This window comes from Oscarella lobularis, chromosome 16, assembly GCF_947507565.1.
Source record: "Oscarella lobularis chromosome 16, ooOscLobu1.1, whole genome shotgun sequence".
In the NCBI taxonomy this organism is placed as follows: Eukaryota; Metazoa; Porifera; class Homoscleromorpha; order Homosclerophorida; family Oscarellidae; genus Oscarella; species Oscarella lobularis.
The window spans coordinates 1,285,304-1,309,736 of NC_089190.1; the positions used below are offsets into that span (position 1 = coordinate 1,285,304).

General features: G+C 50.3%; 7 protein-coding genes across 8 annotated transcripts; 3 read left to right on the forward strand and 4 right to left on the reverse strand.

The window, feature by feature from the left end:
• Positions 1 to 55: 55 nt before the first annotated feature.
• Positions 56 to 1,090, forward strand: LOC136196775 (gamma-aminobutyric acid receptor-associated protein). Its single transcript, XM_065986406.1, has 3 exons — positions 56 to 215; positions 278 to 356; positions 705 to 1,090. Exons 1-3 carry the CDS (start codon positions 126 to 128, stop codon positions 887 to 889), a joined length of 354 nt encoding a protein of 117 aa, XP_065842478.1. The 5' UTR covers positions 56 to 125; the 3' UTR covers positions 890 to 1,090.
• A 2,231-nt stretch (positions 1,091 to 3,321) lies between these two features.
• On the forward strand, positions 3,322 to 4,173 carry LOC136196774 (intraflagellar transport protein 25 homolog). The gene is made up of 4 exons (XM_065986405.1): positions 3,322 to 3,584; positions 3,635 to 3,741; positions 3,794 to 3,862; positions 3,984 to 4,173. The coding sequence occupies exons 1-4, from the start codon at positions 3,493 to 3,495 to the stop codon at positions 4,130 to 4,132; spliced, it is 417 nt and encodes a 138-aa protein (XP_065842477.1). The 5' UTR covers positions 3,322 to 3,492; the 3' UTR covers positions 4,133 to 4,173.
• A 44-nt stretch (positions 4,174 to 4,217) lies between these two features.
• Positions 4,218 to 12,819, reverse strand: LOC136196767 (transmembrane protein 131-like). Of its 2 annotated transcripts, none has more exons than XM_065986397.1 (31): positions 12,638 to 12,819; positions 12,527 to 12,573; positions 12,252 to 12,280; positions 12,132 to 12,197; positions 11,950 to 12,073; positions 11,775 to 11,888; positions 11,590 to 11,712; positions 11,438 to 11,518; positions 11,224 to 11,380; positions 11,105 to 11,161; positions 10,987 to 11,051; positions 10,890 to 10,937; positions 10,660 to 10,826; positions 10,449 to 10,602; positions 10,226 to 10,396; positions 10,063 to 10,167; positions 9,859 to 9,996; positions 9,694 to 9,798; positions 9,548 to 9,634; positions 9,336 to 9,488; positions 9,206 to 9,272; positions 9,027 to 9,144; positions 8,826 to 8,961; positions 8,524 to 8,633; positions 8,396 to 8,471; positions 8,176 to 8,348; positions 7,978 to 8,120; positions 7,741 to 7,921; positions 4,972 to 7,681; positions 4,770 to 4,907; positions 4,218 to 4,717 (listed from the first exon to the last, which is right to left on the reverse strand). In XM_065986397.1, exons 1-31 carry the CDS (start codon positions 12,798 to 12,800, stop codon positions 4,403 to 4,405), a joined length of 6,321 nt encoding a protein of 2,106 aa, XP_065842469.1. In that variant the 5' UTR covers positions 12,801 to 12,819; the 3' UTR covers positions 4,218 to 4,402. The 2 variants fall into 2 exon arrangements, with proteins under 2 accessions (XP_065842469.1, XP_065842468.1); XM_065986396.1 differs by having other exon boundaries at positions 4,969 to 7,681.
• A 77-nt stretch (positions 12,820 to 12,896) lies between these two features.
• LOC136196770 (ER membrane protein complex subunit 1-like) lies at positions 12,897 to 17,394 on the reverse strand. The gene is made up of 25 exons (XM_065986400.1): positions 17,252 to 17,394; positions 17,110 to 17,199; positions 16,930 to 17,057; positions 16,794 to 16,847; positions 16,636 to 16,729; positions 16,546 to 16,586; positions 16,398 to 16,497; positions 16,148 to 16,342; positions 15,969 to 16,080; positions 15,710 to 15,925; positions 15,542 to 15,640; positions 15,389 to 15,485; positions 15,209 to 15,334; positions 15,095 to 15,153; positions 14,891 to 15,046; positions 14,672 to 14,833; positions 14,451 to 14,618; positions 14,273 to 14,401; positions 14,127 to 14,217; positions 13,950 to 14,054; positions 13,564 to 13,890; positions 13,396 to 13,480; positions 13,268 to 13,340; positions 13,137 to 13,212; positions 12,897 to 13,086 (listed from the first exon to the last, which is right to left on the reverse strand). The coding sequence occupies exons 2-25, from the start codon at positions 17,196 to 17,198 to the stop codon at positions 12,926 to 12,928; spliced, it is 2,943 nt and encodes a 980-aa protein (XP_065842472.1). The 5' UTR covers position 17,199; positions 17,252 to 17,394; the 3' UTR covers positions 12,897 to 12,925.
• LOC136196771 (forkhead box protein J3-like) lies at positions 17,231 to 19,448 on the forward strand. Its single transcript, XM_065986401.1, has 4 exons — positions 17,231 to 17,752; positions 17,808 to 17,882; positions 17,944 to 18,024; positions 18,116 to 19,448. Exons 1-4 carry the CDS (start codon positions 17,378 to 17,380, stop codon positions 19,238 to 19,240), a joined length of 1,656 nt encoding a protein of 551 aa, XP_065842473.1. The 5' UTR covers positions 17,231 to 17,377; the 3' UTR covers positions 19,241 to 19,448.
• Positions 19,449 to 19,472: 24 nt separating this feature from the next.
• Positions 19,473 to 22,022, reverse strand: LOC136196773 (adipolin-like). Its single transcript, XM_065986404.1, has 13 exons — positions 21,653 to 22,022; positions 21,294 to 21,410; positions 21,037 to 21,112; positions 20,953 to 20,981; positions 20,833 to 20,865; positions 20,740 to 20,772; positions 20,505 to 20,549; positions 20,411 to 20,443; positions 20,331 to 20,348; positions 20,171 to 20,275; positions 19,898 to 20,115; positions 19,762 to 19,840; positions 19,473 to 19,711 (listed from the first exon to the last, which is right to left on the reverse strand). Exons 1-13 carry the CDS (start codon positions 21,725 to 21,727, stop codon positions 19,613 to 19,615), a joined length of 960 nt encoding a protein of 319 aa, XP_065842476.1. The 5' UTR covers positions 21,728 to 22,022; the 3' UTR covers positions 19,473 to 19,612.
• A 343-nt stretch (positions 22,023 to 22,365) lies between these two features.
• Positions 22,366 to 24,366, reverse strand: LOC136196772 (zinc finger CCCH domain-containing protein 15-like). The gene is made up of 11 exons (XM_065986402.1): positions 24,272 to 24,366; positions 24,135 to 24,206; positions 24,055 to 24,084; positions 23,971 to 23,997; positions 23,845 to 23,920; positions 23,550 to 23,788; positions 23,462 to 23,495; positions 23,255 to 23,406; positions 23,036 to 23,110; positions 22,796 to 22,984; positions 22,366 to 22,654 (listed from the first exon to the last, which is right to left on the reverse strand). The coding sequence occupies exons 1-11, from the start codon at positions 24,350 to 24,352 to the stop codon at positions 22,460 to 22,462; spliced, it is 1,170 nt and encodes a 389-aa protein (XP_065842474.1). The 5' UTR covers positions 24,353 to 24,366; the 3' UTR covers positions 22,366 to 22,459.
• Between the last annotated feature and the right edge of the window lie 67 nt (positions 24,367 to 24,433).

A 24,433-nucleotide genomic window follows, 5' to 3' on the forward strand; every position in this document is an offset into this window, starting at 1 on the left:
TTGAGAAGGCTCTATTTTGGGCTTCTTTCATCATCATCCAGATGACACGTGATCCTGCGCAGATAACGCACTCTCTGTGAACCCTGAAACGCGACAGTCGCTAAGCGTCGGAGCGTCCCAGAGCGATGAAATTTCAGTACAAAGAGCAGCACGACTTTGAGAAACGTCGAGCGGAAGGCGAAAAGATTCGAAAAAAGTACCCCGACAGAGTTCCAGTAAGTCGAAGGGGGGGCCTCCCCGCTTCAGTTTCGTCATGAATCGCGAATCCCCTTTCAAGGTGATCGTCGAGAAGTCACCCAAGGCTCGCATCGGCGACCTCGACAAGAAAAAGTACCTGGTGCCGAGCGATCTAACGGGTAAGCGGGGGGGACGCGGTTGACAACAAGAACGCTGTGGCTATAACCGGTCGACTCGAGTCGAGCTAGGCCGTGTACGTCGCTTGAAAAACGACGAAGAGTCAGGCGAAATCTCGCGATCCGATCGCGCGGACGCGAGTTCGAGCCTCGCATTGCTCCTCTTTTTTTTTTTCCGTTTTCTTCTTTTTTTTTTGAATTCTGCTACGCAAACCGCTTGGGCATGACAGCGATTACGCGTCGGGAGAGTGAGAGAAAAAAGACCTCAAAGCCGACAGCTGCCACAGCGTTCTTATCACCCTTCTCATCTCTCATCTCACCATCTTCTCTCTCTTTCTCTATATCTCTCAGTTGGCCAGTTCTACTTTTTGATTCGCAAGCGAATTCAACTGCGACCCGAAGACGCTCTCTTCTTTTTCGTCAACAATTCGATTCCGTCAACGAGCGCGACGATCGGTCAGCTGTATCAGGAGCATCACGAAGAGGACTTCTTTCTCTACGTCTCGTACAGCGACGAGAGCGTCTATGGGAGGTAGGAAAAGGAGGCTTCCTCTTATTTTTCTCGGATCTTCGATGGAAAAACTTTGGGTTCATTGACTCCCCCGAATACTGTAGCATTTTTCATGCATCTATGTGATATTTTCTAAAATAGGCGCGCTGAAATGTCTCATTTTTTCGTACGGTAGGGATAATGGGTGTTCTGTGTGTGTATAAATCATTTACTCTCGTTTACCGAAGTTTAGCGTGCACCGCTAATTTGAATACGGGAAGCTCTTCCACGTGGCGTTTGCGCAATTTTTTCGGCGACCATCGACGCTTTCTGAAGCCGATTGTACTCGCTCTACATGGCCCTTCGCGCCGGTAAGTGTCCGCCGCTCCTTCAAAAGCGGTTTTTCTACTCCCTTCGATTGCATTTCTCTTGAACGGACGAAGGACTCGATTCGTAGGGCATATCGCAACCGATTTGGACTCCTCGCGTCTTTGCTTCGCTTTCTTTGTGATTTCTTACCCACAATAACGCGCATTGACCGACTAAACTAGCTCTCGTCGCGTAGCGGGGTCCCCCGTTTCCTCAATTTTAATCGCACGTGGAGTCGTGCACGCGACCCCCTTTGGTATCGTTCGGCTTTGCCTGGACCGGATCTTTAAAGGTTCTTCATACCCTGTAGTGTTGTGGTGATTCGCACTCCGTTGCGGAACGCGATACATCGTAAATGACACCATTTCTATAGGCATCCGTTGCTCTTGTAGCTCGTGCACGGCTGGACGTCAGCAGCGACTATTCATGACTGGGAGACTTACCACTGAGAGAGATCTGGAGAGATCTGGATGCTAGTGGTCATTGGAGTGGGAAGGTGGAGTATCGCTGCTGATGCCATCATGATAGGCTTCGTTGAATGCCACAGTGCTTAGATGCTCTGCTCGATGATTGGACTGAAAGCCGACCTCTGTTTGGTTTTCGTGAGTGTCCACCAAACGGCAGCTGTTTTAACGTCATGAACTACTGCATTGATGGAGAGCGTGTGGTAATTAACCTGTGTCTGATCGGTTAGCATGAAGACGAAGATTGAATGAAGATGATGAAGACGAAGATGACTTATTTAGACTTATTTAGTTCAGTCTTGCGTAACTAGTTGTAGGCGCACAACACAATTACGCGATGGGCTCTTGCTGCAGCATGCAGCGGGAGTCTCGCGTGGCTTAGTCTCTCGATCGCGCGCTATCTACGTAAAGGCTGGATAGCGCGCCTCGAGACTGAGCCCTTTCCGCGGCGTCACTTACGCTCTAGCACGCTAGAGTTGCAAGTTTCTAGATAGGGCCATCAGGAGTAATTGTAGGGGAGGCTATGTGCAAATTTTTATTTAATAAAGTCCCGGATATACAAAAATTGAACAAAAGAGTCTAGCCTTCTTCGTTGATGCGGGGAGAGAGGAGCAATGCTCCCCCTCCCCAAGTTGCTCGCCTCCTCCAGATAGAGGAGGCGAGCCCTTGCCCACCTTCCCCCAATAGGGAGAAGGTGGATCCGGCGCTCCTTGTCCATCGGCGTCTTCTTAGGCGCTCCTTGTCCTCTTCTCATCTCACTCCGATTGAGCGGAGTGAGAGGGACCTAACTTCCCCCCAGGTCCAAGGGGTGTGACATACTCCCATGTCATCCAGAGCCGACTTTCACCCAAGCCGCAAGGGGGAGAGCGCATTAGATGAGTTAACCTCCAGCTCCCAAGGAGGTGGGATCACCCATTCATCCCGCAGGTTGAGGCCTTCAGTATACCCCTTTAAGGCCCAAAGGGGGTACCCTCGCCACCGGGGCACGGGGGGAGTCATTAACCCAAGACCCGGGAGGACCGCGATTTTGCCCACAGCGTCTTGCCCAAGTGGGGGATGGTAGTTATCACTCATACCACCAAGAGTAGGGCCGCTCTATCGCCCCGGCAGAGGTGCGGCCTCTTTTCGCTCTCGGCCCAGAGGGATGGCTGCGTCTGCCTCGTCGGATTGAGAGAACAACTACACGACAAAACAACTCATGCGGGGAATATCAAATGGAGTATCTTTGAATATAGACGCATTGGCACCCAAGGTGAACAACAGAACGTAGATGTCTTCTTTCAATGCGGAGGGATGATCCCGTTGAAACGCCGTTCGCAAAGGGGGCCCCCACTTTCGGAAACATCATTATTAGTTGGATAATGACTCGTGCACGTGAGATTTACCTTCTAAACACTGCATTCCGTTCGAAGATCTCGATGATCGTCGCTAATTTTGGCGTGAAGGCCATTCGTCGATGTCGCACGTGCTCGAAGTCCTTTTCACAAGCCGTCCGATCTCTTGGGAGGGCACAAAGGCTTCGAAAGGAGTTGCGCTGCCGCCCACCGCCGTCCTCCGTCCGCTCGTCCACGTTTTTTCAGTCACGTGATGACCTTGAAGCGTGCGCCGAAGAACTCGCTCTTTCTTGGCCCCGTTCGGGGTCCTCGCCCTTTCTGATGATCACGCTTGCTTCTTTTCCTTCTCTTTACTCTTTCTAACAGTCTCGTAGCGCGACTGACCCGGAGCTTGAGAAGCAAAACGGCTAAAGGGCATGGTTGCCTAGGCGCTTAGCGTGCGCGTAGTTGAGAAAACTTTCGGCGAACTACTTTTCTCTCCCATGTACGACATAGCGCATCACAGCAACGGAGGTCAAGTCATCTTAGCGACATCCAGTGATCCAAAGCATCCGTCTCAGTACATCATCGATGGGTGAAACAGCTCGGACAGCTCAAACCGACTCTCTATTTTCGTTTCCACAGCGACAAGTCGACGTTTTGGACGTCGACCGGATTGTTCCCGCAGGAATTCATTATTTCGTTTCAATCGCTCATGACAATCTCGACCGTACAAGTGTGGTGTTCAAACGGTTTGGCGACCACGTGATTCTCCCCATAATAACGTATCTCTGTATCCGTCAGTGCGATGTCTCGTCGTTGAAAGGAGCGTCAAAGCCGATCCAGTCGACTTTGAAGCTATTTTTGACAAAGGTCAGTTAGAACCGAATCACTGTCTCCCTAAAAGAGAGACAAACTTATTTGCAAAGAATGTTTCTCTTTTGGTCATTGGGTATTGTATCACTTACCTATGTGCTATGAACATTCCTCTTAGAATTGGAAAGTACCGACGGGCGATTGCAGATGGAGCAATTTCAAGCGGACGGCACTTCTGCTTGTCATCTGAAGTTCGTCATTACGTCAGGTTATGCACATTTTACCTCCGTTCATAGCGTAGTAGTGGAGGGGGAGCCCGTGCGCTGAATTGTGCATAAAATTAAATAATAATAAAATTAGTAAACTTAGTCTTACTGTCATGTGTTCCATCATCCTGTTTGCCCTTCACTCCTTTCGTCGATGCAGTCCTTTATTTTGTCATCTGTGTAGTGATAAGTGTAACACATGTAAAAAGCCCACTCCAAATCAGACTACGCCATCCACACAAATGAAAGCCTAAATGATCCGCTGCAGCTCCACTATAAAAGTACCGGGCAACACAAACGAAACGTCAAAGCGAGGAAAAGTGCACACACGTCAGTCAAATTTAGCGCTTTTTTGACCGCCAGAAGGTTGAATCCAGGGCCCGCCGCCGCTCGTTCCAAGAGGAGGAGGAGGTTCCCATATGTTCGTGCTTCCGAACGGATTGTAAGCGGAGGAAGTGGGGAGAGACGGCGGAGGCGAGAAAGACGTCGAGTCCACTTTTCCCGTTTCGTCGTCAAAAGACGGAGTTGCCTTGGTACTTTTCTTAGCGTCGCCCATGGCATTGAGATCATCGCCTATCGCGCCAACGGGACTAGCCGTGCTGCCGCTCTTATTTGCCGTCGGCCAAACCGAATTCCAATTTCTCTCCTAAAGAAAAGGAATAAAAAAAAGTACGAGGACGGGTCTTGGCTAGAAAGACCTGAGGTGAATCCGCCTGCAGAGTGCTGGCGTCCCAAAACGGTGATCCCAGATCAGAGTCGAGAGTGCTCGATCTGGGAAACGCTGGACGAGAGAGAAGATTTTCGCTCACACTAGTACTGTAGCCCAGTGCCATAGTCTGAGAAAGACAAACAAAGTCAACTCCCAAGAATATCTCACCTTTTTTTTTTTGAACTTACTACCTGTTCTCGTCTGTGCTTTTGCAGCGCCGCTGTCCACGCACTCCGATCCCCGCGGCTTCCGCCGCCGCTGTCCATTCTCGCCATCACGGATCGCTGATAGTATTCGTTCAACAAAGGAGGCGGCGACGACCCGCGACGACGTCCAAACAAGACGTCGTCCGGATCGCGTTCCCTCGCTCTTCTCGTCGCCTGTAGCAACTGCTGCTGCTGACGTTGTCGTCTCAACAATTCGTACCGATCGCGATCGGAATCCGGTTGAAAACCGCCGTCAAGATCCCAGTGATCGTCTCCGCCGCCGCCGGCGCCGCCGCCCGTGCCGGCAAAATCGCTCTCCAGCCAATCGTACGGGCCGCTGTGCGAACGATAGGGAAACCGACGACCCACGTCAAGAGGAGGAAGCCCGTCGAACGGATCGTCGTCGACGAGAGGACGACTGACGAGTCCGCGTCCACTTCGACCGACGCGCTGAGCCCAGATTGTGTTCCGCATGCGACGAGGAAAGACTCGACTGCCGTGGTGAAAGAGCGGAACGTCGCCGTCGCCGCCGCCGCCGTCGTCGTCGTCGAGAGGCGGCGACGGCGAACGAAGCGACAGACGAGAAGAGGACGGCACGGGCGGCACGGGATCGATGTCCAGAAAAGGATCGGGTCCGCTCGTTTGACGACGAAGATAATTCATTCGAGACAACACGGCCCGATTGTCGAGAAGAGGATCGTAGGGAAGATCGCCGCCGCCCATGAGATCGAAGTCGGGAGAAGAGGGAGATTGGACTTGATCGTTGTATCTGTTTCCGCCGCCGCCGCCGCCGCCGCCGCCGCCGCCGCCGCTGCCGCCGCGACTTTGACGTCGCGACTGCTGAGCCAAGAAGGAAAACATTGCCGGCGAGTCGCCGGGAAACGCGAGCGAGAGCGGATCGATCGACGCCAGTTCGGGATCGTCGGGCGACGGCAATCCCGGAAGATCGTCGAGCGGTCCGAGTCTGCGATTGAGGGGATGAGAATCGTCAGTTGCTCGTTTCGGTGGCTGGGGCGGCGACGACGCTGCTCCAGGGCCGGCCGAATGCGCTGGCGTGGGGAAGAGCGGTTGAAAAACGTCCAATTCCGTCGGCGACGACACGCTGCCGTTTTCGGACGACGAAACGTCGCCTTTGTCCGACGGCTCCTTCGTATCGGATCCGACGCGCGTCGAGCGCGGTTTGAACTCCGGCTTCTGGTTGGCTAAGAAACGTTGAAACCTTTCGATACTCGGCTTGGGAGACGCAGCGGAGTCGGCGTCGGCTTTTTCGCCTTTGCGCGAACGTCGATCGTCCTTCCTTTTCGTCGCCGTCGTCTTGGATTGCTTCGTTGGCGAGAGCTTCGTCGACGACGATTTCTTTGACTTCGCTTCAACTGAGCGTGATTTCGTCGTTGTCGTCGTCGTATCAAGAGGCGGCGGTGCCGTTGACGCCGACTTCGCACCGTCTTTCGTTTTGTTCCATCCGGGCTGATCTGCTGAGTCCGAGTCGGCTGGGCGAGATCGTTTAGACGGTGCCAACGACGAGGCAATCGTGTTGGCGATAACGTGAGGATCGCGCAGAGGAGCCTTCGCTTGAGAACCCTTTGGCCCTTTGTGCTGTTTCGCTCCAGCCGTTCCTTTTGCTTCCTTTTTATCGCTCGGTTTCGCTTTCCTACTAGTAGTAGTATCGTCTCTCTTTGGGTACTCGCCGCCAGCTGTTGTCTCGCAGCTGTCGCCGCCTGTCGCCGTAATCACCTTCACTATGCTATCGTCGTTGAGTAGATCATCAGTTGATGAACCGTGACCGTCCAGTTCTGCCTTCGAGCACGCGTCGCTATTATCACCTCGTGTCGGCTTTGCAATTGGGGAAAGTCTCCCTCCTGCGTTGGTCGCTGGAGCAGTCTTGGTCGCCGCCGCCGCCGCCGCCGTCTCGTCGTCGTTACGGGGTACTCTTCCGGCAAGGATTTCCTCGTCATTGATAGCATCTTGAAACTCGTCCTTACTCGACATTTCGTCTTCTGGTGCCGGAGTATCAAATTTGGCGTCCTTATCATCGTTTTCAACGGAATCTTTTTCAGGAGGATTGATGACGGTCGTCGTATCAACTGATGGAGCGCTTTTCGTCAACGGCTTTCGTTTCAGACGAGAGGAGTCCTTCTGAGGCGGTTCCTCGACCGACTTCGCAATTTCTTTCTTTTCTTTGACGTCAGCTACAGGCGCTTCCTTCTCCCGCACCGCCAATTCCTCAACGGAAGACGACTCTTTGGAAATCGCTCGGACATCGCTTGGCGTCTCTATCAACGGTTCTTTGACGCCGAGTTCCTCGACAGCACGCGGAGGTGTACGCCGCAACTGCGCGTCTTCCTTCTCCTTCTCCTTACCGACCGGTTTCTCGGCTTCTTTCAAGTCGAATTTCTTCCCGCTCACTTGAGCGAACTTCTCGTTGATCTCGTTTCCCAATCGCGGTATCGCCGCCACGTATTTCGACCCGGACACGTACGCTTGCCACAAGACGCCGACGACGACGGCGAGCATCGAAAAGAAGAGACTGCGAATCAGAAGCGGTTCCCAGTCCGGTCGCGGCGACGCGGCCATGTAGAGCGAGAGCAGATGATGAGGCAGACTGGCGACGACGTGAAAGTCGAGACGCAGTCCTTCGGCGGTGATGATGTGAAGCTCTCGTTGGATTCGCGACAGTTTGAAGTCGGGCGTGAAGCTGGGGAGGGGAAAAAAACCGTTTTAGTCTAATAAGAGAAGAGGCGATTTCTTCCTTACTCTATGTTTATCTTGCGCGTTCGGTTCGGATACAGGACGAATGATTCGCAATTTTTGATTAGAAAACCGTACCCTTCGCACGGTTTTCCGCTGATTTCCATGCGTTGGACGTGAATGGGAAGCTGTCCGGAATTTTTCGCGGTGAACGTTCGTTTCATGGTGAAATTATGATGACCAGAATCTGAAAGTCAAGGCCTTAGTTTTCATTAATCGAATCCCGTGAAGCTGTTTTCTTACCGTTGCATTTAGCCAAGAAGACGGCGGTCAAATTGAATTGCAACGGAGTGTGACTCTTTCCGGGCTCGCGACCGTCGAGCGTGAACATGCTCAGTACGCCCTGACCTTGAACAATTACTGCGTCCATAATTGTCAAGTTGTTCCTAAAGGAAAAACGACGATAAACAACGTTTCTCGCGTACGCACATTCGTCCTGACCTCAGTAATACTAACGTCGTTTCGGTTTTCGGTGACTTCGGCGTAAAGGCGAGCTCCACGAACTCGTGAGAGCGAGGCTTGAGCAGTAGAGTCTGCGCTGCTTCGCTGACCTGCACCTTGAGCTCCTTGTGCAAAGGCAGTACGTAGGACGACGGTGGAATCAAACCAGAGGACTAAGACAAAAATAAATAAATAAATAAACTGACGTTTCCGTTGGTACCTGAACGATTTTGGTGCCGACGACGCGAAAGACGTCTTTGTCGTCCGTGTTCATGATAAAAGAATCGGTTCCAATTCTACGACCCACACCTTCAGTTAGAAATCGACGAATATCGCGCGAATTCTCACCGTTCGCTGAGAAGATCTAACGCCGACTCGGGATTTGGATAACAGGCGAGCATCAGCACTTGCACGACGAGAGGCTGATCGCTTGGATTATCCACTCGCATGCGATGCACCTGAAACGAAAATAACGGACGTGTCCAAGGGCTTCGATCACACTACCAGGAGCTCAAGATACAATCAACTGGTAATCAACGCAAAGAAGAACTTAATTTACTCTACGTGGTCGAGAGGATCCAGCGAGGCGGAGAGCTCACTGGATCATAAGAGAACCACGGTAACGCTACGAGGGTTCCACCCCAACTCACCGAAGTATTCCCAATGTGAGTGAGGGGAAATCGGATGGGATCGTCGGGCACGACCGACGGCCAAATGAGCGCTGCCTGAGCGCTGATCAACGCTCCCGTTCCGAAGTCGACGTTGACGTGAAAAACGGTTTCGATGCTAAAGAGAAAAGTAGTGCAGCATTGCCTGCCTGCAGGAGGGGGACGATCGCGTCTTCTACGTACTTTGTCTGTTTCAGGTCTTCCCATAGTTGAAAAAGTATCTCGTGGTCTCGCGAATCGGCGAGAGACACGTGCGAATCCAGAGTCAAACGAGACGTCCACTGTTCCGGACGACTCATCTCTGCGCACAGACGCAAAATGTTAACCAATATAAAAAAATTCGTTTTAACGAGGCATCTTGCTTTTTGCCGACAAGCCAAGATACGGCTCTTTCTTTCCGAGAAAAGGATCAAATTTCAACCAGCCAACCTAGGGAAAAGAAAAGAACAAGGAACACATTGAATTTATTTACGAATTCACTCATTTATTTACTTTGGTTTTGACACCCGGTTTCAGTGTCGTGCTGCTCTTATTTTGCGGGGAAAAAACGAAGCGAGCGTCGGCCGGTCTCGGCTCGATCGACGTGACTTTCAGCAGTTTCGAATACGTACTTTCAAGAAAGAGCGACTTGGCTTCAACACGGCCCTATAACAGAAGACGGCTCATAAGCCAAGGGATACAGCAGGCGACATTAGTCGGCGCACCGGAAAACAATTCCTAAATTTAAATTTTTTCGGCTGAGCTTCGACGACACCAAAGATGGTCTTGAACTTGAGACGTACCGAGAGAACCTAAGAAAAAGAGAGAGAATTCTTATTTAGATCGAACGCGAGAGCGAGAGACGGCTTACCGCGTTCGGCGTCTTTATTACAACACTAGAGCTGTGCGATTCATCTTTCGATGGAGGATTTAGTTTGACTTCAAAAACAGCGGTAAAACCAGACGGAATAGATATCTATAGTACACAAAGGACAACTTCAGAGTGAAGAAAAAAGTTTGTTATTCAAAAACTTACGTTAGGCGACTTCAATTTTTCCGGCGCCTTTCCTCTGTTCGAGCCTGGAAGGTCTCGTCCATCTTGAATGGATGGTCGGACGCCAAGGAACGAAATCTGTATAAAATTCAACGCACAGCTGTAGTCATTTATGGTAACCTAGAGACAAAGAACGAAGATAGATAGAGAGAGAGAGGAGGAGGGAGGAAAATTTCTCCTACGTACTTCCACGGGATTCTTGTTCATAACTCTCAGTATCATATCTTTCGGTTCCGTACTGCTGACAGCACCAAAGTCCAGAACACTTTCATTTGAACCGTCCACAGAGTACTAGTCGGAGAAAACGTCTACTTATTCGACGAGGGGCTGTTTCGCGCGCGATACTCACCTTCAATTTTCCGTTGTACGCGTGAATGGGTACGGTGAAGACGGAGGCGTTCGTGAAAAGTCGGAGAATGGTGTCGATCTCGCGATCGGACGAATTCTGCGTGAAGGAGACGGACACGGGCGACGTCGCCTGGCCGGGATAAACAATCCGCGGCTGACTAAAACCGACAACCTTTGAGAAACACAATCTCAATGACAGGAAAAAAAGAACGGAACTAAGAAACCTCGAAGAGGGTAGCGACTGTGGGAGGAAACTCGGCCCTATAGATAGTCAAAGGAACGTTGAAAGAACTCGTCAGCTCAATGTCGTGTCGAACGGGAACAAACGGAGGCGGTTTCAATAAGAAAGCGGTTTGACTTGCCGTCGCATATAGTCCCCTGAAAAATCAATATGAGATTATAAAAAACCGTATTGGCTCTCGTCCTTCTCCTCACCCGTGGAGGACTCTCGCTTGGTAGGGAAACTGAAGTCGACGTTGTTTCTTGTCGGTCGTAATCGCTATGACGTGACCGTTCTGCTGCCGACGGGGATTCGCTTTGGACGGATCGAAGGCAATTCGCGCTACTGGTATCGGCGCTTGCGTTTTCGTCAACTGCATCGGCTGCACTCACCCCAAAATATAAATGAAAGAATAATCTCTCTCCCTCTCTCTCTCTACTACTACCTCAAAGTGAATTTCTATAGCTTCGTTTGGCGGTTCAATTCTGAGTTCCTAAAGGTACGTCAGTGAGACGAGACGTTCTGTGCGTGTCTATACTTACATTGACGTAGATCGAGTGACCAGAAATCGTGCTCAGGAGTTGCAGTTGCAACGTCTTGGGCTCGTCTAAACGCGTTCGGTTATCGGCTCTTAGCTGCTAAACAAATATCCTCCCATACCAATCGTCCTCAGAGTGCCAAAATCGAATGTGTCCAGATTCGAAAAGAGGCCACCGTCTAATGGAACGCCACAAATTCGACGTTTCCCCACGTATCCGCGACAACTTCGCGCGGCTTACCGCCTGTAACTTCTATTTCAACGGGAAGTATCAACATGTTCGTTTTCTTCTCCTTCTCGATATTCGTCTTAATTCGAATGAAAGCAGTGTGATTGTTAATGACGCGTCCAATGAAATTGGCACGCATCACAGCCTTAGTCTCATACGGAGGAATTTCCTTTCGAGAGACGTTCGCCCACCGAGAAAATAAGTCTGTTTCCCAATAAGCTAATACCCAAAGTTGTTTCAGTCCCTCGTCCTCTCCCGACGGCAATTCGAGGTGAAGATCGCCGTTGCTCGTATACATCTCCAAGACCTTGTTGAATAGACAACGTATTGATTTTTAAAAAAATAGACAGAGCGACGTTTTTGAGTCGCAATGTACACCTGTAATGTCGAACTGTGAGGATTGTGCATATTGATTACAGGCGAATAGGACGAATTGACGGGAACGCGAGCGCCGAGAAACGGTCTCAAACGGTACGGATTCGCCAATCCAGAACCGAAAACCTAAAAATCAAAAAAAATCAAAAAAAATATTCCACAACAAGACTTCGTCAAAATAATAGAACCTGATAGGGTATGATTCCTTGCGACGTGTGTATAAAGAGACTGTTCTCGGCGTTTCCGACCATGCGTGCGAGAAAAACGACCTGAAATGTTGTCTTTTCTCCCGGCGGAACTATCTGCGCGGCCAAGTAGTAGTAAGATAAATACCCCCCTCCCCCTTTACGCCCCCTCTCTCACCGTCGCTTCGAAGAAGGACGAGTGAAAATGGAGTGTGCTGCCCGATATCGAATTCAAATGGAGACTCTGACGTTCGTTGAGATTGTGAATGACGACCGTTTCGATCTTCGGCATGCCGACCGGCCTAGAAAAGAAACGGAGTGAGAAAGGAGATCGCGCTCGACGAAAAGGGGGAGACCCACTGGTCTTTGAAGTCGAGATAGGGCGGATCGAGACGAATGCGAAGCTCTTTCCATAGAGGCGGTCGCCTAAAGACGAGAGAAATCGCCCACGATTACATCATCTTCGCCGTTGCGACTCACCGTAGCGTCTCGCCGCCAGAAGCCGATTCCTAAAAACAAAAGAAACGATAGCGCGTTCGCTTCGACATACGACTCGTCGAAAAGAACGCGTCGCCGCGATGTCTGGTTACGCAAATCGCTGCGTACGTTCGAACGTTTCCGGCTCCACGGCCGTCAGTCGCTGTCCGGCTCGCCGCCGGTCGACTCGGCGGGAAACGCGACGTTGGAGAGAGAGATTCGCGCGTGCGGGGGCCCCAAAGATGCAACAACGTGGATTCGCTTCGAATGATACTTACCAGCAACGACGACGACACGGGCGAATTCGCGCTCGGAAGACTGAATTCTGAAAGAGGCGCGAGGTTTTAGACGAACGCGTACAACCGTTTGTCAAAAAAAACTACAGTAACCTTGTATCGTGCCGATCGCGTCGCCAACGCAAAGAGTTAGAACGATAAAGGGGAGTAGGGCGGCGTACGAATGAAGCCGCGGCGCAAGAAAGCCATCGACGGTTTTCATGCTGCCGGACGGCGCCGGTACGAGCGAGCGAAGGCCGCGAAACACTTTTAGCATGCGCTCTGGGTACGCTGTCGCTGCGTTAGATCGAATTACCAGTAAGACCGTATATGGTAAGAAGCGGAACTAGGGAGCGTGCGCGGACCCCGAGGCTGTTGACGTTCATTTTTTTCCTATTAATTTTATTTCCAAGCCGATTGTGATTGTTTTCGCCTCGCCAGCTTAGCCGACAAGAAAGCGGCCAACGTGAGGCCGAGCAGAACTGTGATAATCAACTTGGAATCAAAGTCATCAGCCAAAACGTCAAATTTTCTTGAAGGAGTCAGCCGAGTGAAATACAGATCTAAGAAGAAGTACTTGAGTTGTAGTACTCATCCAAAAAAACTATCTTACCTAAGCCATAAGCAAATAGTAAACACGTCGATTCTAGTCCAGCAGGAACTGTGACCAGTCCAGCGATGTTGGACACCTGAATTGGAATAGTTATTCAAAATATTAAAGCAAAATCAATTAATTAAACTCGCCGTCTGATTATAGTTGACAAAATCTCGCGCGCCCATAAATAGGATTGGAATGTACGGTATTAGTTCTTCCTCACTGATAGAGGAGAAGAAAATGAGGGAGAGCCAAGAAAACGAGCGTGCACGCTCACCTGTCCACGGGTCTGAGCACTAGGGGCCTTCTCGGATCAAGCAAGACCTTAGAAACGGCGAAAATGGTCCCATTGTGAAGACCGACTAAACAAAAACCCAATTAGCGCTATCAAAAGAACTCACGTCAGTCCTTTGTCTCTATGTAGACAAAAATTATCCTATCATACATAAGACACTCTTTGACGTTATGCCCTTCTCGGTCAGCGTCACTCCCATCGTGCTGATGGCCGTCGGAAAAACGAACGATTTTCGCAGCACTTGAGGATAACCGTTCGCGTCCAACGACGACACGTGCGTTTCATTTCGCGTCCTCGAACCGCTCTCGAACATTTCGAGAACGGTCACCTCGTGTCGTCTCGATCGAGCGTTCCAGAGGGTGTAGACGATCCAGTTCTCCGAGTGAACGATGTTGACCGGACCCTTGGCTTGTCGCTGCTTTACGCGATATATAATGGAGCCGGTGACTCCATCAATAATCAACACTTCGACCACGCCTTCAAGAGAAAGACTTTGACTATGCGGACTAATACAGTGCGTAAGAGGGGTTAGTCACCTTTCTCTTCGTCGAATTCCGTGGCTAGAGCAATTAAATTCGGGTTAAGATATTTATACATTGCACTACGATCTCCCAAAATTCGAGCTTGATCATTGACTCTCTCTGAAAGAAAAAAATCGAGGAGTACAGTCCCATTGGTATACCAACCAGTCAATTATTGAATACGATACCTACCGTGAGAGGGTCTCGTCGCGTAACCGACTATTTTCCTATCTGAAGGCAGTTGAACGGTCCACGCGTCGACTAAACGAAGATTAGAACTATCCTGAGAGAGAAAACCCCTTTAGTGTACAAATGCTCATGATCGACGACGTATGTACCTGCGGTTCGAATACGGCCTTGTAACCGACAACTGTTGACAAATTCACATCGACGGCGTGAACGTGTATCGCTTGGTGATGATTCTTGACTGACTCAATCGCCGATTCGGTTGACGGGAAAACGTGCGCCTTTTATGAATAACTTGAGGTAGTGGATTTTTTGTCTTGGGGTGCCTACTCTTTTCTCGGTGTCAATCAACATCATGACGCCCGTAGAGTGGCTATCCTCTACGGGAAGAAGAAACGAGTGTTTGATACCGTAGCCAAGGCAATGATCTTGTTCGTCGGGACTGAGTTTGCCCGTGAGCGGATTGACTGTATAGAGAACGGAACCTCGACATTTCGACTAGTAGAATTTGCGTTAGACAAAATAATAGCATCCGTTTTCGACTATATTACTTTCGACGATCCGATAACGACAACTTGCGGTGGCAAAGGATGAGAATGCGCCGTCCTTTGAACCGCCATTAGAAAGCCCTTTTCTGTTGTCGTCAGAGGAACCAAATCAGGAAAAGAGAGCTTCCACAAGAATTTTCCTGATTCGGAATCAATGCCAAAGAGCTTTGAAATTCAAACAACGTAAGGACCCCCCCTTACGATAAAAATTCCTGTACGTACTTTTCCTACAGACGTCAATACGACTATGAGCTTCCTTAGATTAAATCTGTCTCTGGTCAGGCTCTCCGTTGAAAGCGATTCGTCATCTGCGGCAGCGGCGGCGGCGGCGGCGGCGGCGGCGGCGGCGTTAACTCCGTTAGACGATGAAGTGAGAGCCTACGAGAGAATGAGAACGTCTGCACACGTGAAGTGGCCCATAGCAACCTGAAATTGAGCCAGTTGCACCGAAATTCGTTGAGCGAACAGCGTAAACGGATTCCCCGCTAGAAATAGAAATAAAATGTGAATACTTTGATATTTTTTAAAAAGATTGCTTACCCGACTGAGAAACCAGATCCTTATATAACCCTTCCAAATACGTTTTTCCTTCCGAAACTGGCAAGTCAATCATTTGAACGCTGCTAACCTTGGCTAAGGACTCTTCTCTCGTCCACGTCACTCGTCCTGGTAAAAGGAACGAAGATGACGTGCCAGCTAAATTGATTTTTTGAATATTACCGTTTTGTTGGACGAGAGAGAGTGCGTCGTCGCTGGTAATCAAGAGCATTCTATATGCCAGACTCTTGTCCTTTTTGTGAAACATGTAAACGTGAGCCTGTATATAAGGCATTCATTCCAAGGTAAAGACTACTCTATAAGTCCTAATCGAACCATTTCTGGTTGCCCGAGATCCGAAGGGACGGTCACGCTTTGTCCTATTCCGGGTAGTTCCTCCAACGTCTTCGCATCCACTCCAGTCACTTCCAAAGACTACGAGATAGAAAGCATTTGACACGCGAACTTAATTAATTAAAGAGAGAGAGTCCCGCCCGCACGTACGTTCTGATTTTGCTCGAGAAGAAACAAAACAGCCGCATCAGCGAGGCTCCCGCGGTATATTTGCTTTCCAGGAGAAAATCGCATTCGTACTGTGGGCTTATTTGACGGAGCATCCAACGTCAACAGTACTGACGTCGACGACACGGTCAACAAGAAGTCAGAATCGAATGATTCGAGAGAAAACGGAGCATCCGACGAAAGACGGACATTCAAAGTCTAAAAAAAACCGTTATATTATAAGAGTTGAATAACAGCCTACGTCGAGGAGCAACGTATCAAACTGCGGCTTTTCGGCGTCAACGGAAAGCCAATGCATGACTCCCAGCTGCCCGTCGACACAAACCAAGTAGCGTCGACTCGTAATTATGCATCTAGTACAAGAAGACTATTAGTATTAATTAACCCAAAGCCCTCTCGGATCTTTCCACGTCAACCAACCTAGATCTCTCTCGCGACGGCCAGACGACGGGGATTCTTTCGCTCGGCCGAACGTCGTCGCCGTTGGAAACGTTTACCCAATGCAAAACAACGGAAGAGGAAGCATCTGCCGTAACAACAACGCACGTCATCGCGTCGTCCTCGTCGCCGATCATGACCAACAACCATTCGTCGTCATTCTCGCGCGGGCTCCGCCTAGACGACGCCAAAATAGCGTTTGATTGAGGCAAGATGTCGTGGACCACCCGACCTAGCACTTAAGTCTTTTGACCAAGCCTCTTTACCCTTGGCATGTCCGTACGCGCGCAACCAACCACTGCTCCACACCAGTACGAGATATCCTCCTCTTCCTAGAAGAGGAGAGTTCCTCTATGTGAAAACGTGGCCAGTTGTTCTACCTTGCGAGTGAGTAACCAGGCAAGCCTCAGCCACTCCATTGCTATATATACAAGAAATGATTTTTGCTAATTAATTAAAATTTCTTCTACCTCGGGCCTGTTCCGCTGGTTTCCCATAGCAACTGTCCAGACGACGGATCCCAACTTCGTACCAATGATCCGCCGCGTGACACGGTGACCAGAACTAGTTTAATTAATTTAACATATGTAAAAAATTTGCAGGTGTGGAGTCTAATAATAATAATCACTTCCGCTGTGGTGTAAAAGTCTATCGACGATGGCGTCGAGCACTCTACGCCAAACTACGAAAATAGATTCAGAATTAGTTTACATTCTTTTCTGAAGCCGCCCTGCCCCTGGGCTGGCCGGGTCAGAATGACTCACCGATTTGACCCGTACGAGCGTTTATAGATGCGAGTGCGTTCGATTCTGTTGCCAGTATGACTCGTTTCGAGCTGTACGTCGATAGGTCGAAGCGTACGTGGCGAATTCGGCCCAGTTGGCTTGTTCTCCTGAGAAAAGGGAAAGGTGAGAAAGATTTTCGCGATTTTTTACCTCGTCTACCAGTCGAACTGTCCCGCTTGGTCTTCGTAGAGGCTCGCGACAGGTGCCGCTAAACTGATCACGAGTATTTTCCATAGAAAGACTTCCATTCTGCGGAAGATCAATTCGAAAAGCAAATCTCGATCCTACGCAGAATCCATACCGTCGATTCGGCACCAGATCGGTCTAATATCGACGGATTATCAAAATCGGCAACAGCGGCCGATAACATCCGGGACGGAAGTGCCCCGTATATTTTTGTGTTCCGCTGTTCGCTTACGGGCGAAAAATGACTACGACGCAAGGAGACGACACACTAAACAGCAGCCTGACGGCAATGGACTGGCTTCACAAAGGAGCGATGCCCAGCGCCGCCGCCGACGGAAAATCGCAATCGACGCTCAAAGTCGAGTCGTCGACGCAGGAACCGTCGCCGATTCGCACGACGGCGATGCGCAAGCCGCCGGAACCGATCGATCCTCACGCGACGATCGCTCAAATCGACATCGAACGCTACCAAGACGGCAAACCTCCCTTCTCCTACGCGATGCTCATTACGTATGCGATCAACAGCAACGCCGGTCGAAAAATGACGCTCAGCGAGATCTACGCGTGGATATGCGACAAGTTTCCTTTCTATAAGGACGCTGGAAACGGTTGGAAAGTAAGTCGACGCTTTTTTTTTTCGTTTCGTCGTTTCAGCGAGACTCTGGCCGTAGAACTCGATTCGGCACAATTTGTCGTTGAATAAGTGCTTCGTTAAGATACCTCGACCGAAGGACGATCCCGGAAAGGTGAGCGTTTGCGCGTCTTCTCCCCGCGGGGGCCCCCACCTCTCGTTTCGTACGCATTCAGGGATCGTACTGGAGCATCGAAGTGCATCCGGGCGACGATCTATCGCCGTCGCGACAACGCCGACGAAAGCCCAACGATCGGGTAGGTTCTCGGGAGGGTGGGGGGGCCCCCGGCGGGGGCACCGCCTCATTCCATCCTTTCCGCCGCCCCTCCAATGATGTATTCCACGTAGCTCTCGCCGACGCCCTATAGCCCGCACGCCTCCGTCGGCTCGCCGGCGATTCCCGGATCACCGACACTTGCCGCTATAAACGCTCACGGATCGCCGTCGAATAGTTATCGCAGGGACATGGGAAACGGTTACGTCGGCGGCGGCGAATCGTCGTTGGCAACGGCTAGTGCAAGCGAAAGATCCAAGCAGGGATCGTCGACGTCATTCATGGAAAGCGCCGTTTTCGAGGATCTGAGTGCCTCCTTCAAGGCTCTTTATAAGACCGTCTTCGAGTCGAATCAACGCGCTAATCCGGCGGCGACGAATAGCGGCGGCGCGTCGACGGGGAATCCTTTCGGCGACGTGCACTTCGCTGCGCCTCCGCCGCTGGCTTACGATCCCGTCGCTATGTCGGGTGGACTCCAGCCGCCACCGCCGCCACCGCTGACCATGCAACCGCCCGCGCCGGCATCGTCTCAGCTCGTCGGACGCTCGCCGCAGTATCTCCAACACGAAATGCGCTCGTTTATGGACAGTTTCACCGACGCGGCGTCGAGCGGCAATTGGGACGGCGTCGACGTCGTTCAATTTCAACGACTCATGGACGAGCTGCGCGACGAGGGCGGTCACTACGGCATCGATTTGTCGCAGTATCAAGATCTCGCCATGTCGTTCAACCAGTTCTGCCTTCAACAGGGTTTGGCGGCGCGAAGCAGTTGCTCATCGACGCTCACCAGTCCTTCAGTGTCGGTGAATCTTCAACCGCCGCCGTCGGTGGCGTCGTCGACGCTGGGAAACAGCTCGTCGTCGCTTTTGAGTCATTCGTCGCCGACGCAGCCGACTCATCATCCACATCACCATCATCCGCATTCGCATCATCATCATCATCATCATCATCAATCGCGTTCGCCGAGTCGAAGTCCCATCCCGATGGCGCGATCACCGCAGCCTCACGTTCCCGTTCCTGGTCACTCGTACTGCGGTCAGATACCCGGGCAGCCGTTGACGCACTATCACGCGGCGTCGGGGAACAGCTTGAGCAGCAATAGCGTCGGCGACGCGTCGCCGCTTCGCATTCAGTCGGCCGCGTCGGATCTTCTCGACGACGAGGTCGTCGACGACTTTGATTGGTCGACGATAATGTAAGTAAGTGAATAGGGTTTGGAGGTCGTTGTTATACTAAGTAGGTAGACTACTACTACTTGCATTTGCGTTTTTCCTTTTTTTTCTCTTTGTACAGTCTGTTGTGTTTGCTTGGTACTTGTAGCAGGCTCTCAATGACAGTTTTCTCTGCAAAGCTGTAGTTACAGTTTTAGTCTCTGAACGATGTTTAAAACAAATGTACTGGCTTTTTTTTGTCTCGTTACGCGCGAGAATCTTTACCTACGAGTATTCTTATCAGTTGCCTAGCGGTCTGCTAAAATTCATGAACGTGTGACTTATAAACCGTACGCGCTAACGGTCCACCTCAACCATATAGATAAATAGAAAGAAACGAACCTTGCTTAGTCGAGTTACTTACGCTCCTATCAGTATGCCGGAAAACGAGCTGAATTTCACCACGGTCACCGCTTGACTATACGTGTTTTCCACGTGAAGCGAGACGAATTGCTCTTTCTATTGGTGAGAGTAGTTTGTACAATTCCGCTCCTTCAACAAATACTCACTTCTAAGTACAGCAGCCCACTGGCTGTAAGACTCATCAGGGGTACATCTGTCGACACTGACTGAAAGGCAGCGACGCGTCTAGAATCCTTCCGTAGTCATCACATCCAACGAATCGCCTTATAAGTTAAGACTCACCCATTTCGCTTGCACTGGCCATTGATGCAAATAATGATTCGAATCATTTTGCCTAAATTTGCGTCCAATAGCTCGCTCGTCGGTTTCTCGTGATGTCGTTGCCGTCTGGTTGTTGTATTCAGGTGCACCGTCGCCGACACTTCGTAGATCCCCGCTACGGACGCGTAAAAATGTCCGTTTCGAAACGCGCCACCGCGCGAAAACAGCCCTAATTTATCCTAGACACGCACGACGTATATTCTCAAAAACACACAAAATTTCTATCCGACTCACTGTACTAAAATTGCTAATCGATACAACGTTGCGTCGAGGTACCACAATGTTGGTCGTCACCTGGGCATGGAATCCGGCTAGAACACGATTGACGGCACGAACAATCTAGACAGGCTAATATTCAATTGGCGTTCGGCGGCGTTTGGCAAACCGGTCTTACAGTAGGATCGTCCGGACTCTGTCAAGACAAATGAATTCGGTTATGTTATGGAATTAATTAGTATGACAAATGGTGCGCACCGTCGGTTCTTCGTCAGTGGTGAACCCAACACCCTGTATTAAGAGACACACTTCATAATAGACAATAAAGAAGGCGCCAGGCACGGAAGCTGACCGGTGGTCCCGGTGGTCCCGGCGGTCCTTGATGACCTCGTGGTCCCTGCGCTCGGGAGAGAAAGCAAACATAATATATTAATCAGACGTGCAGACGACGAGGTTTGGATAATGAAGCAGATCCGGACGCAACTCATTCTCGGGGGAGACTAATTCACTTAGATATGACGCTCGAAACACGCTGGGGACGGTGCCAATACGGTTCCCACAACTGGAGGCGAGAGCCTATATCGTACCCTCGGTCCTTGAGGTCCAACGCTTCCGTTTATCTACAAGAGATATATACACGTGTGAGGATTCGCTGCCAGACAGTGTGCATCATCTATTACGGGAATGCTGAGCGAGCCTTTATCATTACCCGCCTATTAGACAATAAATAATTAGAGAGGCGTCATATATCAATCTTTATTAGTTAAAATAAGTGTTCGCATGTCGTAACTCTTCCTTACCTTACACTTGGGCTCTGCGCCTACACAGGCTAAAAAAGAATATCGATTTTTTTTCGCTGGCACAGTGGTGGTGGTCGACCGTACTCGTGTTGAACATGATCGTCACTATTCGCCGAATGCCTTGCTCCGTCACGCCCGGTCCGGGCGGACCCGGCGGACCCTATAAATAGAAAGCGACCGAATTGTGAGACGGTACAGTAATTTTCTAATTCGATCTCGCCTATCTCGAACGGAGATCGGTCGAGAATTCGCGCACGGGAGTCAATGGGAGATATTTTTTTTTTCGTCGGGCTCTCGCGCGGAGGTGGGGGCTCCATGGCGATCGAGAGACCCTCACTGACCGAGCCGCAAGGCGTGCAAGAAGTCGGTTCCGTTTCCTTTGCCTTTCCCCGCTTCTGCTCTTTTTGCCATTTTTGCCACATTTCGAAGAACTGCTGAAAATTCCCATCGACGTTCGACTAGACACGCGAAACAAAAGAAGCTGTCAAAAAGGGCGGAGGAAATCCTCGCGCACGACGAGAACTGGCTATAAGCGGATCGAAGCCGTTAAAAATCTACTGTCGAATGACATAGGCGGCGACAGCGTGAGGAGGAGGCAGCTTCGATCTAACGCCTGCTCTGCACTTGCGTCGCGGCGCCCCGTGATTATACGTCGACCGCTAAACGACGTTCTCGAAACGCACTCTTGCTCGTCACTTACGGAGTTTTCGGCCGCCTGTAGAATCGGAACGACGAGAAGAAGAATTGCGGCAATACGATGCATCGTCGTCGTCATTTGAATGCTAATACGTTTGGAGAAGGGTGCCGTCTAACACGAGAAGCTCGAGCGAGGTCCGGTAGAGGCGCCTGTCCTTTTATAGGAGCGACTGAGAGTTCCCCGCAAGACTGCGCACATTCATTGCAGGTGGGCCGCAGGCCTACGTACCAATCGATCAGATAAAACTAATTTGCAGCGATAGCGAAAACAGGAATATCAATTGCGGGCGAGGGGGGAGGGCGGAGACGGCTTTGTTTGTTGATTCGAACGAAAGACTAGTCGATAATCGTTTCGAGTGGCGTCGCTCGAGCGCTCAGTGCTCCAATGTGGTCGATTTTGCGGTGAGCGTGGGAGAACAGCGTCACGTGCACGACACGAGCTCCGAACTCCCGGGCTCTCAGCGAGCGATCGTCTAGACGCGCAGAACACGACGACAGCTCGAAAACAGATCATGTGACTCGTCTCCCGCCGTAGCATTCCTTACCCCCCGACTCAGTGACACGATCATAAGGATTCGAACTATAGATGCCATTGCACGTTGAGTAGGTCTCGTGTGTCGGCAGATAAGCTCGGTTCCCTGGTGAAACCCTGCACCCCTACTAAGCGACTGCAGTTCGAGGATAAACTTCGGGTGGCAGGGAGGAGGGACAAGGGAATAAATCAAGAAGCTCCACCTCCTAGTAATAATTAGAAACTAAACAAAAGGAAGCAAAATATGAGATCGCTATGTCATTCGAGACGCGGTATAGTCTATCCCACATCGCTGTCGTCGCTGTTCTCGTCGTCATCGTCTTCGTCCAAGTCGAAATCGGCTTCCGAAGCGAAGAGAGACGCGTCGATTTCGATGCCGTCGATTTCGAGAACGCCGTCGGCGAAGACGGAACGACTCGCCATCTCGTCGAGCGCGGGAAGCGAAAATTCCATCTCGGTGAGATCTCTCTCATCCTGCGTGCGAAAAACCGGGCGCGAGTCAACACGCGACGTCCCGCGTGCGTTCGGTCAAATAATGCGCGCGTCGCGGGGGTGCGCACCGCGCGCGCGTCACCGTCTACTTTTTCTCCCCTCGGGGGTTATTACGTCTCTTACCCTCTCGTCATCGCTGTCTTCTTTACGGTAATAGATGACGTCGTCGTCGCCGTCCGTCTCGCCCTCGTCGACCAATTCCGGATTGAAGGCGAACACTTCGCGACCGCTCACGCCGAACATTCGTCCCTGTTTGAAATCCATTTTCTTTTTGGCGAGAATCTTCGCCGCCTTCTGCTTCTTCTCTGACATCTGCGCCCCACAATAGATCTTCTTCCCTGTATATAATACTATTGACTAAACCTTTCTCTTCTTCCAGTCGACGAACGATTGGAGAGTGACTGGAGTCAGCTTCGCCTTTGCAGACAACTTGGCTCTCTGCGCTCGGCAACAGATATAATTGATTATTAATTAATAAACTCAAGCGTTCTCTTAGCCCGTTTACACTAGAGACTTTCCAAGCTCAACCCCGTACTTATAGCTTTATTACGCGTAGTCCCCAGTGTAAACGGATTACCGTACCTCTTCTTCGATCAACTCCTCGAGCGATATTTCTTCCCGAGCCTGTTCGTCCATTGCCTTCTTTTCGCGTTTTAGCACAAAACCCGGCGGCAGAGCATGCCGATAAATACACTTGTCTCCATTCGGGCAATTCCAAAACCATCCATAAAGACCTACACAGGAAAAACCAAGGCTATTATGCTAAGTCGTCAAAAATGAAATGATTACCTTTTTCTACGGCGTCCAAAAAGTATTTACAAATCTAAAACGATTATTTATTGAACCGAAGGAGAAGTTACGTATCCGATATCAATACTATTTCCGTTCGAGTCGGTTGGCCTTTGCCGTGTTTTCTCTCGACGACTTCTTCTAGTTTCGCCTGATCCCACGTGTCCATGGTATCGCTTTCCAGCTCATCGTCGCGCCTATCAATGTACAGACTCCGCTTCTCCGCCTTTCGCTCTTGAGTGAGATCGTGCGAGAACTTGCACTTGTCGCCTTTCGTGCACGTTCCTTGTTTGAAAAACGCGCACAACACCGACTTGGGATCGGCACCTGATTGGGGGAGAGATCGCTCTTGTAACGAAAATAACTATAATATAATCAATAACCTTTTGACACACTCTGAGATGGCCGGAACAGAGAATTTATCTCATCCAGCTCTTTTCTTGCAGCCGATTTTTTGGCCTACATTATCATTTATTTAATTAATTATTTAATTAATCAAAGGTCTCCACCTTTGCTTCGGCCTTCTCCTGTTCGATCTATAGACGAGTAATCAAATTGTGTTTTTTTTTCTAGTCTCATTTTTTGGCGCGAACCTTTTGTGCGCTTTTGTTTCCATATTTTATCTAAACTTTGTCGTTTCGTACGAGCCGAGTTTCATTTGTCGAACGAGTACCTGATGCGTTACGCTTTTTACGAACTGTTGCTGCTTTCTGCCTTTCTTGTTTTTCAATCCGAAAGTCTTGTCCTGTCGTGACACCCCGAAAGGGGGCGCCTCACGAATCGACGAAGCGAATCGAAAGTGCGTCTTACTTCTATGACCTTTTCCTTTTGCTTTTCTACCGTCTTTTTGCTCGGTTCCGACTTCTTTCCCGACGGTTTCTTCGGCGGCATGGATGCGATCCGGGCGTTTTACATCACGTGTCATAGCCTTCCAAACAAAAATATTCAGAGGCGAGAAAGCTAACAGAAGGT

Bases quoted from the DNA above. Each gene is read 5' to 3' on its own strand.
- LOC136196775 (XM_065986406.1), top strand. From the start codon at position 126: ATGAAATTTCAGTACAAAGAGCAGCACGACTTTGAGAAACGTCGAGCG. The intron at 216-277 runs GTAAGTCGAAGG...TCCCCTTTCAAG, and splicing joins AGTACCCCGACAGAGTTCCA to GTGATCGTCGAGAAGTCACC. The intron at 357-704 runs GTAAGCGGGGGG...TATATCTCTCAG, and splicing joins GGTGCCGAGCGATCTAACGG to TTGGCCAGTTCTACTTTTTG.
- LOC136196774 (XM_065986405.1), top strand. From the start codon at position 3,493: ATGTACGACATAGCGCATCACAGCAACGGAGGTCAAGTCATCTTAGCG. The intron at 3,585-3,634 runs GTGAAACAGCTC...TCGTTTCCACAG, and splicing joins TCTCAGTACATCATCGATGG to CGACAAGTCGACGTTTTGGA. The intron at 3,863-3,983 runs GTCAGTTAGAAC...CATTCCTCTTAG, and splicing joins TGAAGCTATTTTTGACAAAG to AATTGGAAAGTACCGACGGG.
- LOC136196767 (XM_065986396.1), bottom strand. From the start codon at position 12,800: ATGCTAAAAGTGTTTCGCGGCCTTCGCTCGCTCGTACCGGCGCCGTCC. The intron at 10,827-10,889 runs GTAGTAGTAGAG...GGGTGAGTGCAG, and splicing joins CTATAGAAATTCACTTTGAG to CCGATGCAGTTGACGAAAAC. The intron at 10,168-10,225 runs GTGAGTATCGCG...TTCTCCGACTAG, and splicing joins CGTACAACGGAAAATTGAAG to TACTCTGTGGACGGTTCAAA.
- LOC136196770 (XM_065986400.1), bottom strand. From the start codon at position 17,198: ATGGAAGTCTTTCTATGGAAAATACTCGTGATCAGTTTAGCGGCACCT. The intron at 16,498-16,545 runs GTAGAACAACTG...CTCCTCTTCTAG, and splicing joins CCTGGTTACTCACTCGCAAG to GAAGAGGAGGATATCTCGTA. The intron at 15,926-15,968 runs GTAGGCTGTTAT...GGTTTTTTTTAG, and splicing joins TTGATACGTTGCTCCTCGAC to ACTTTGAATGTCCGTCTTTC.
- LOC136196771 (XM_065986401.1), top strand. From the start codon at position 17,378: ATGACTACGACGCAAGGAGACGACACACTAAACAGCAGCCTGACGGCA. The intron at 17,753-17,807 runs GTAAGTCGACGC...CTCTGGCCGTAG, and splicing joins ACGCTGGAAACGGTTGGAAA to AACTCGATTCGGCACAATTT. The intron at 18,025-18,115 runs GTAGGTTCTCGG...TATTCCACGTAG, and splicing joins GACGAAAGCCCAACGATCGG to CTCTCGCCGACGCCCTATAG.
- LOC136196773 (XM_065986404.1), bottom strand. From the start codon at position 21,727: ATGACGACGACGATGCATCGTATTGCCGCAATTCTTCTTCTCGTCGTT. The intron at 20,866-20,952 runs GTAAGGAAGAGT...ATTGTCTAATAG, and splicing joins GCGCAGAGCCCAAGTGTAAG to GCGGGTAATGATAAAGGCTC. The intron at 19,841-19,897 runs GTGAGTCTTAAC...GAAGGATTCTAG, and splicing joins GGCCAGTGCAAGCGAAATGG to ACGCGTCGCTGCCTTTCAGT.
- LOC136196772 (XM_065986402.1), bottom strand. From the start codon at position 24,352: ATGCCGCCGAAGAAACCGTCGGGAAAGAAGTCGGAACCGAGCAAAAAG. The intron at 24,207-24,271 runs GTAAGACGCACT...GTGTCACGACAG, and splicing joins AAAAGGAAAAGGTCATAGAA to GACAAGACTTTCGGATTGAA. The intron at 23,496-23,549 runs GTATTGATATCG...TAATCGTTTTAG, and splicing joins AACCGACTCGAACGGAAATA to ATTTGTAAATACTTTTTGGA.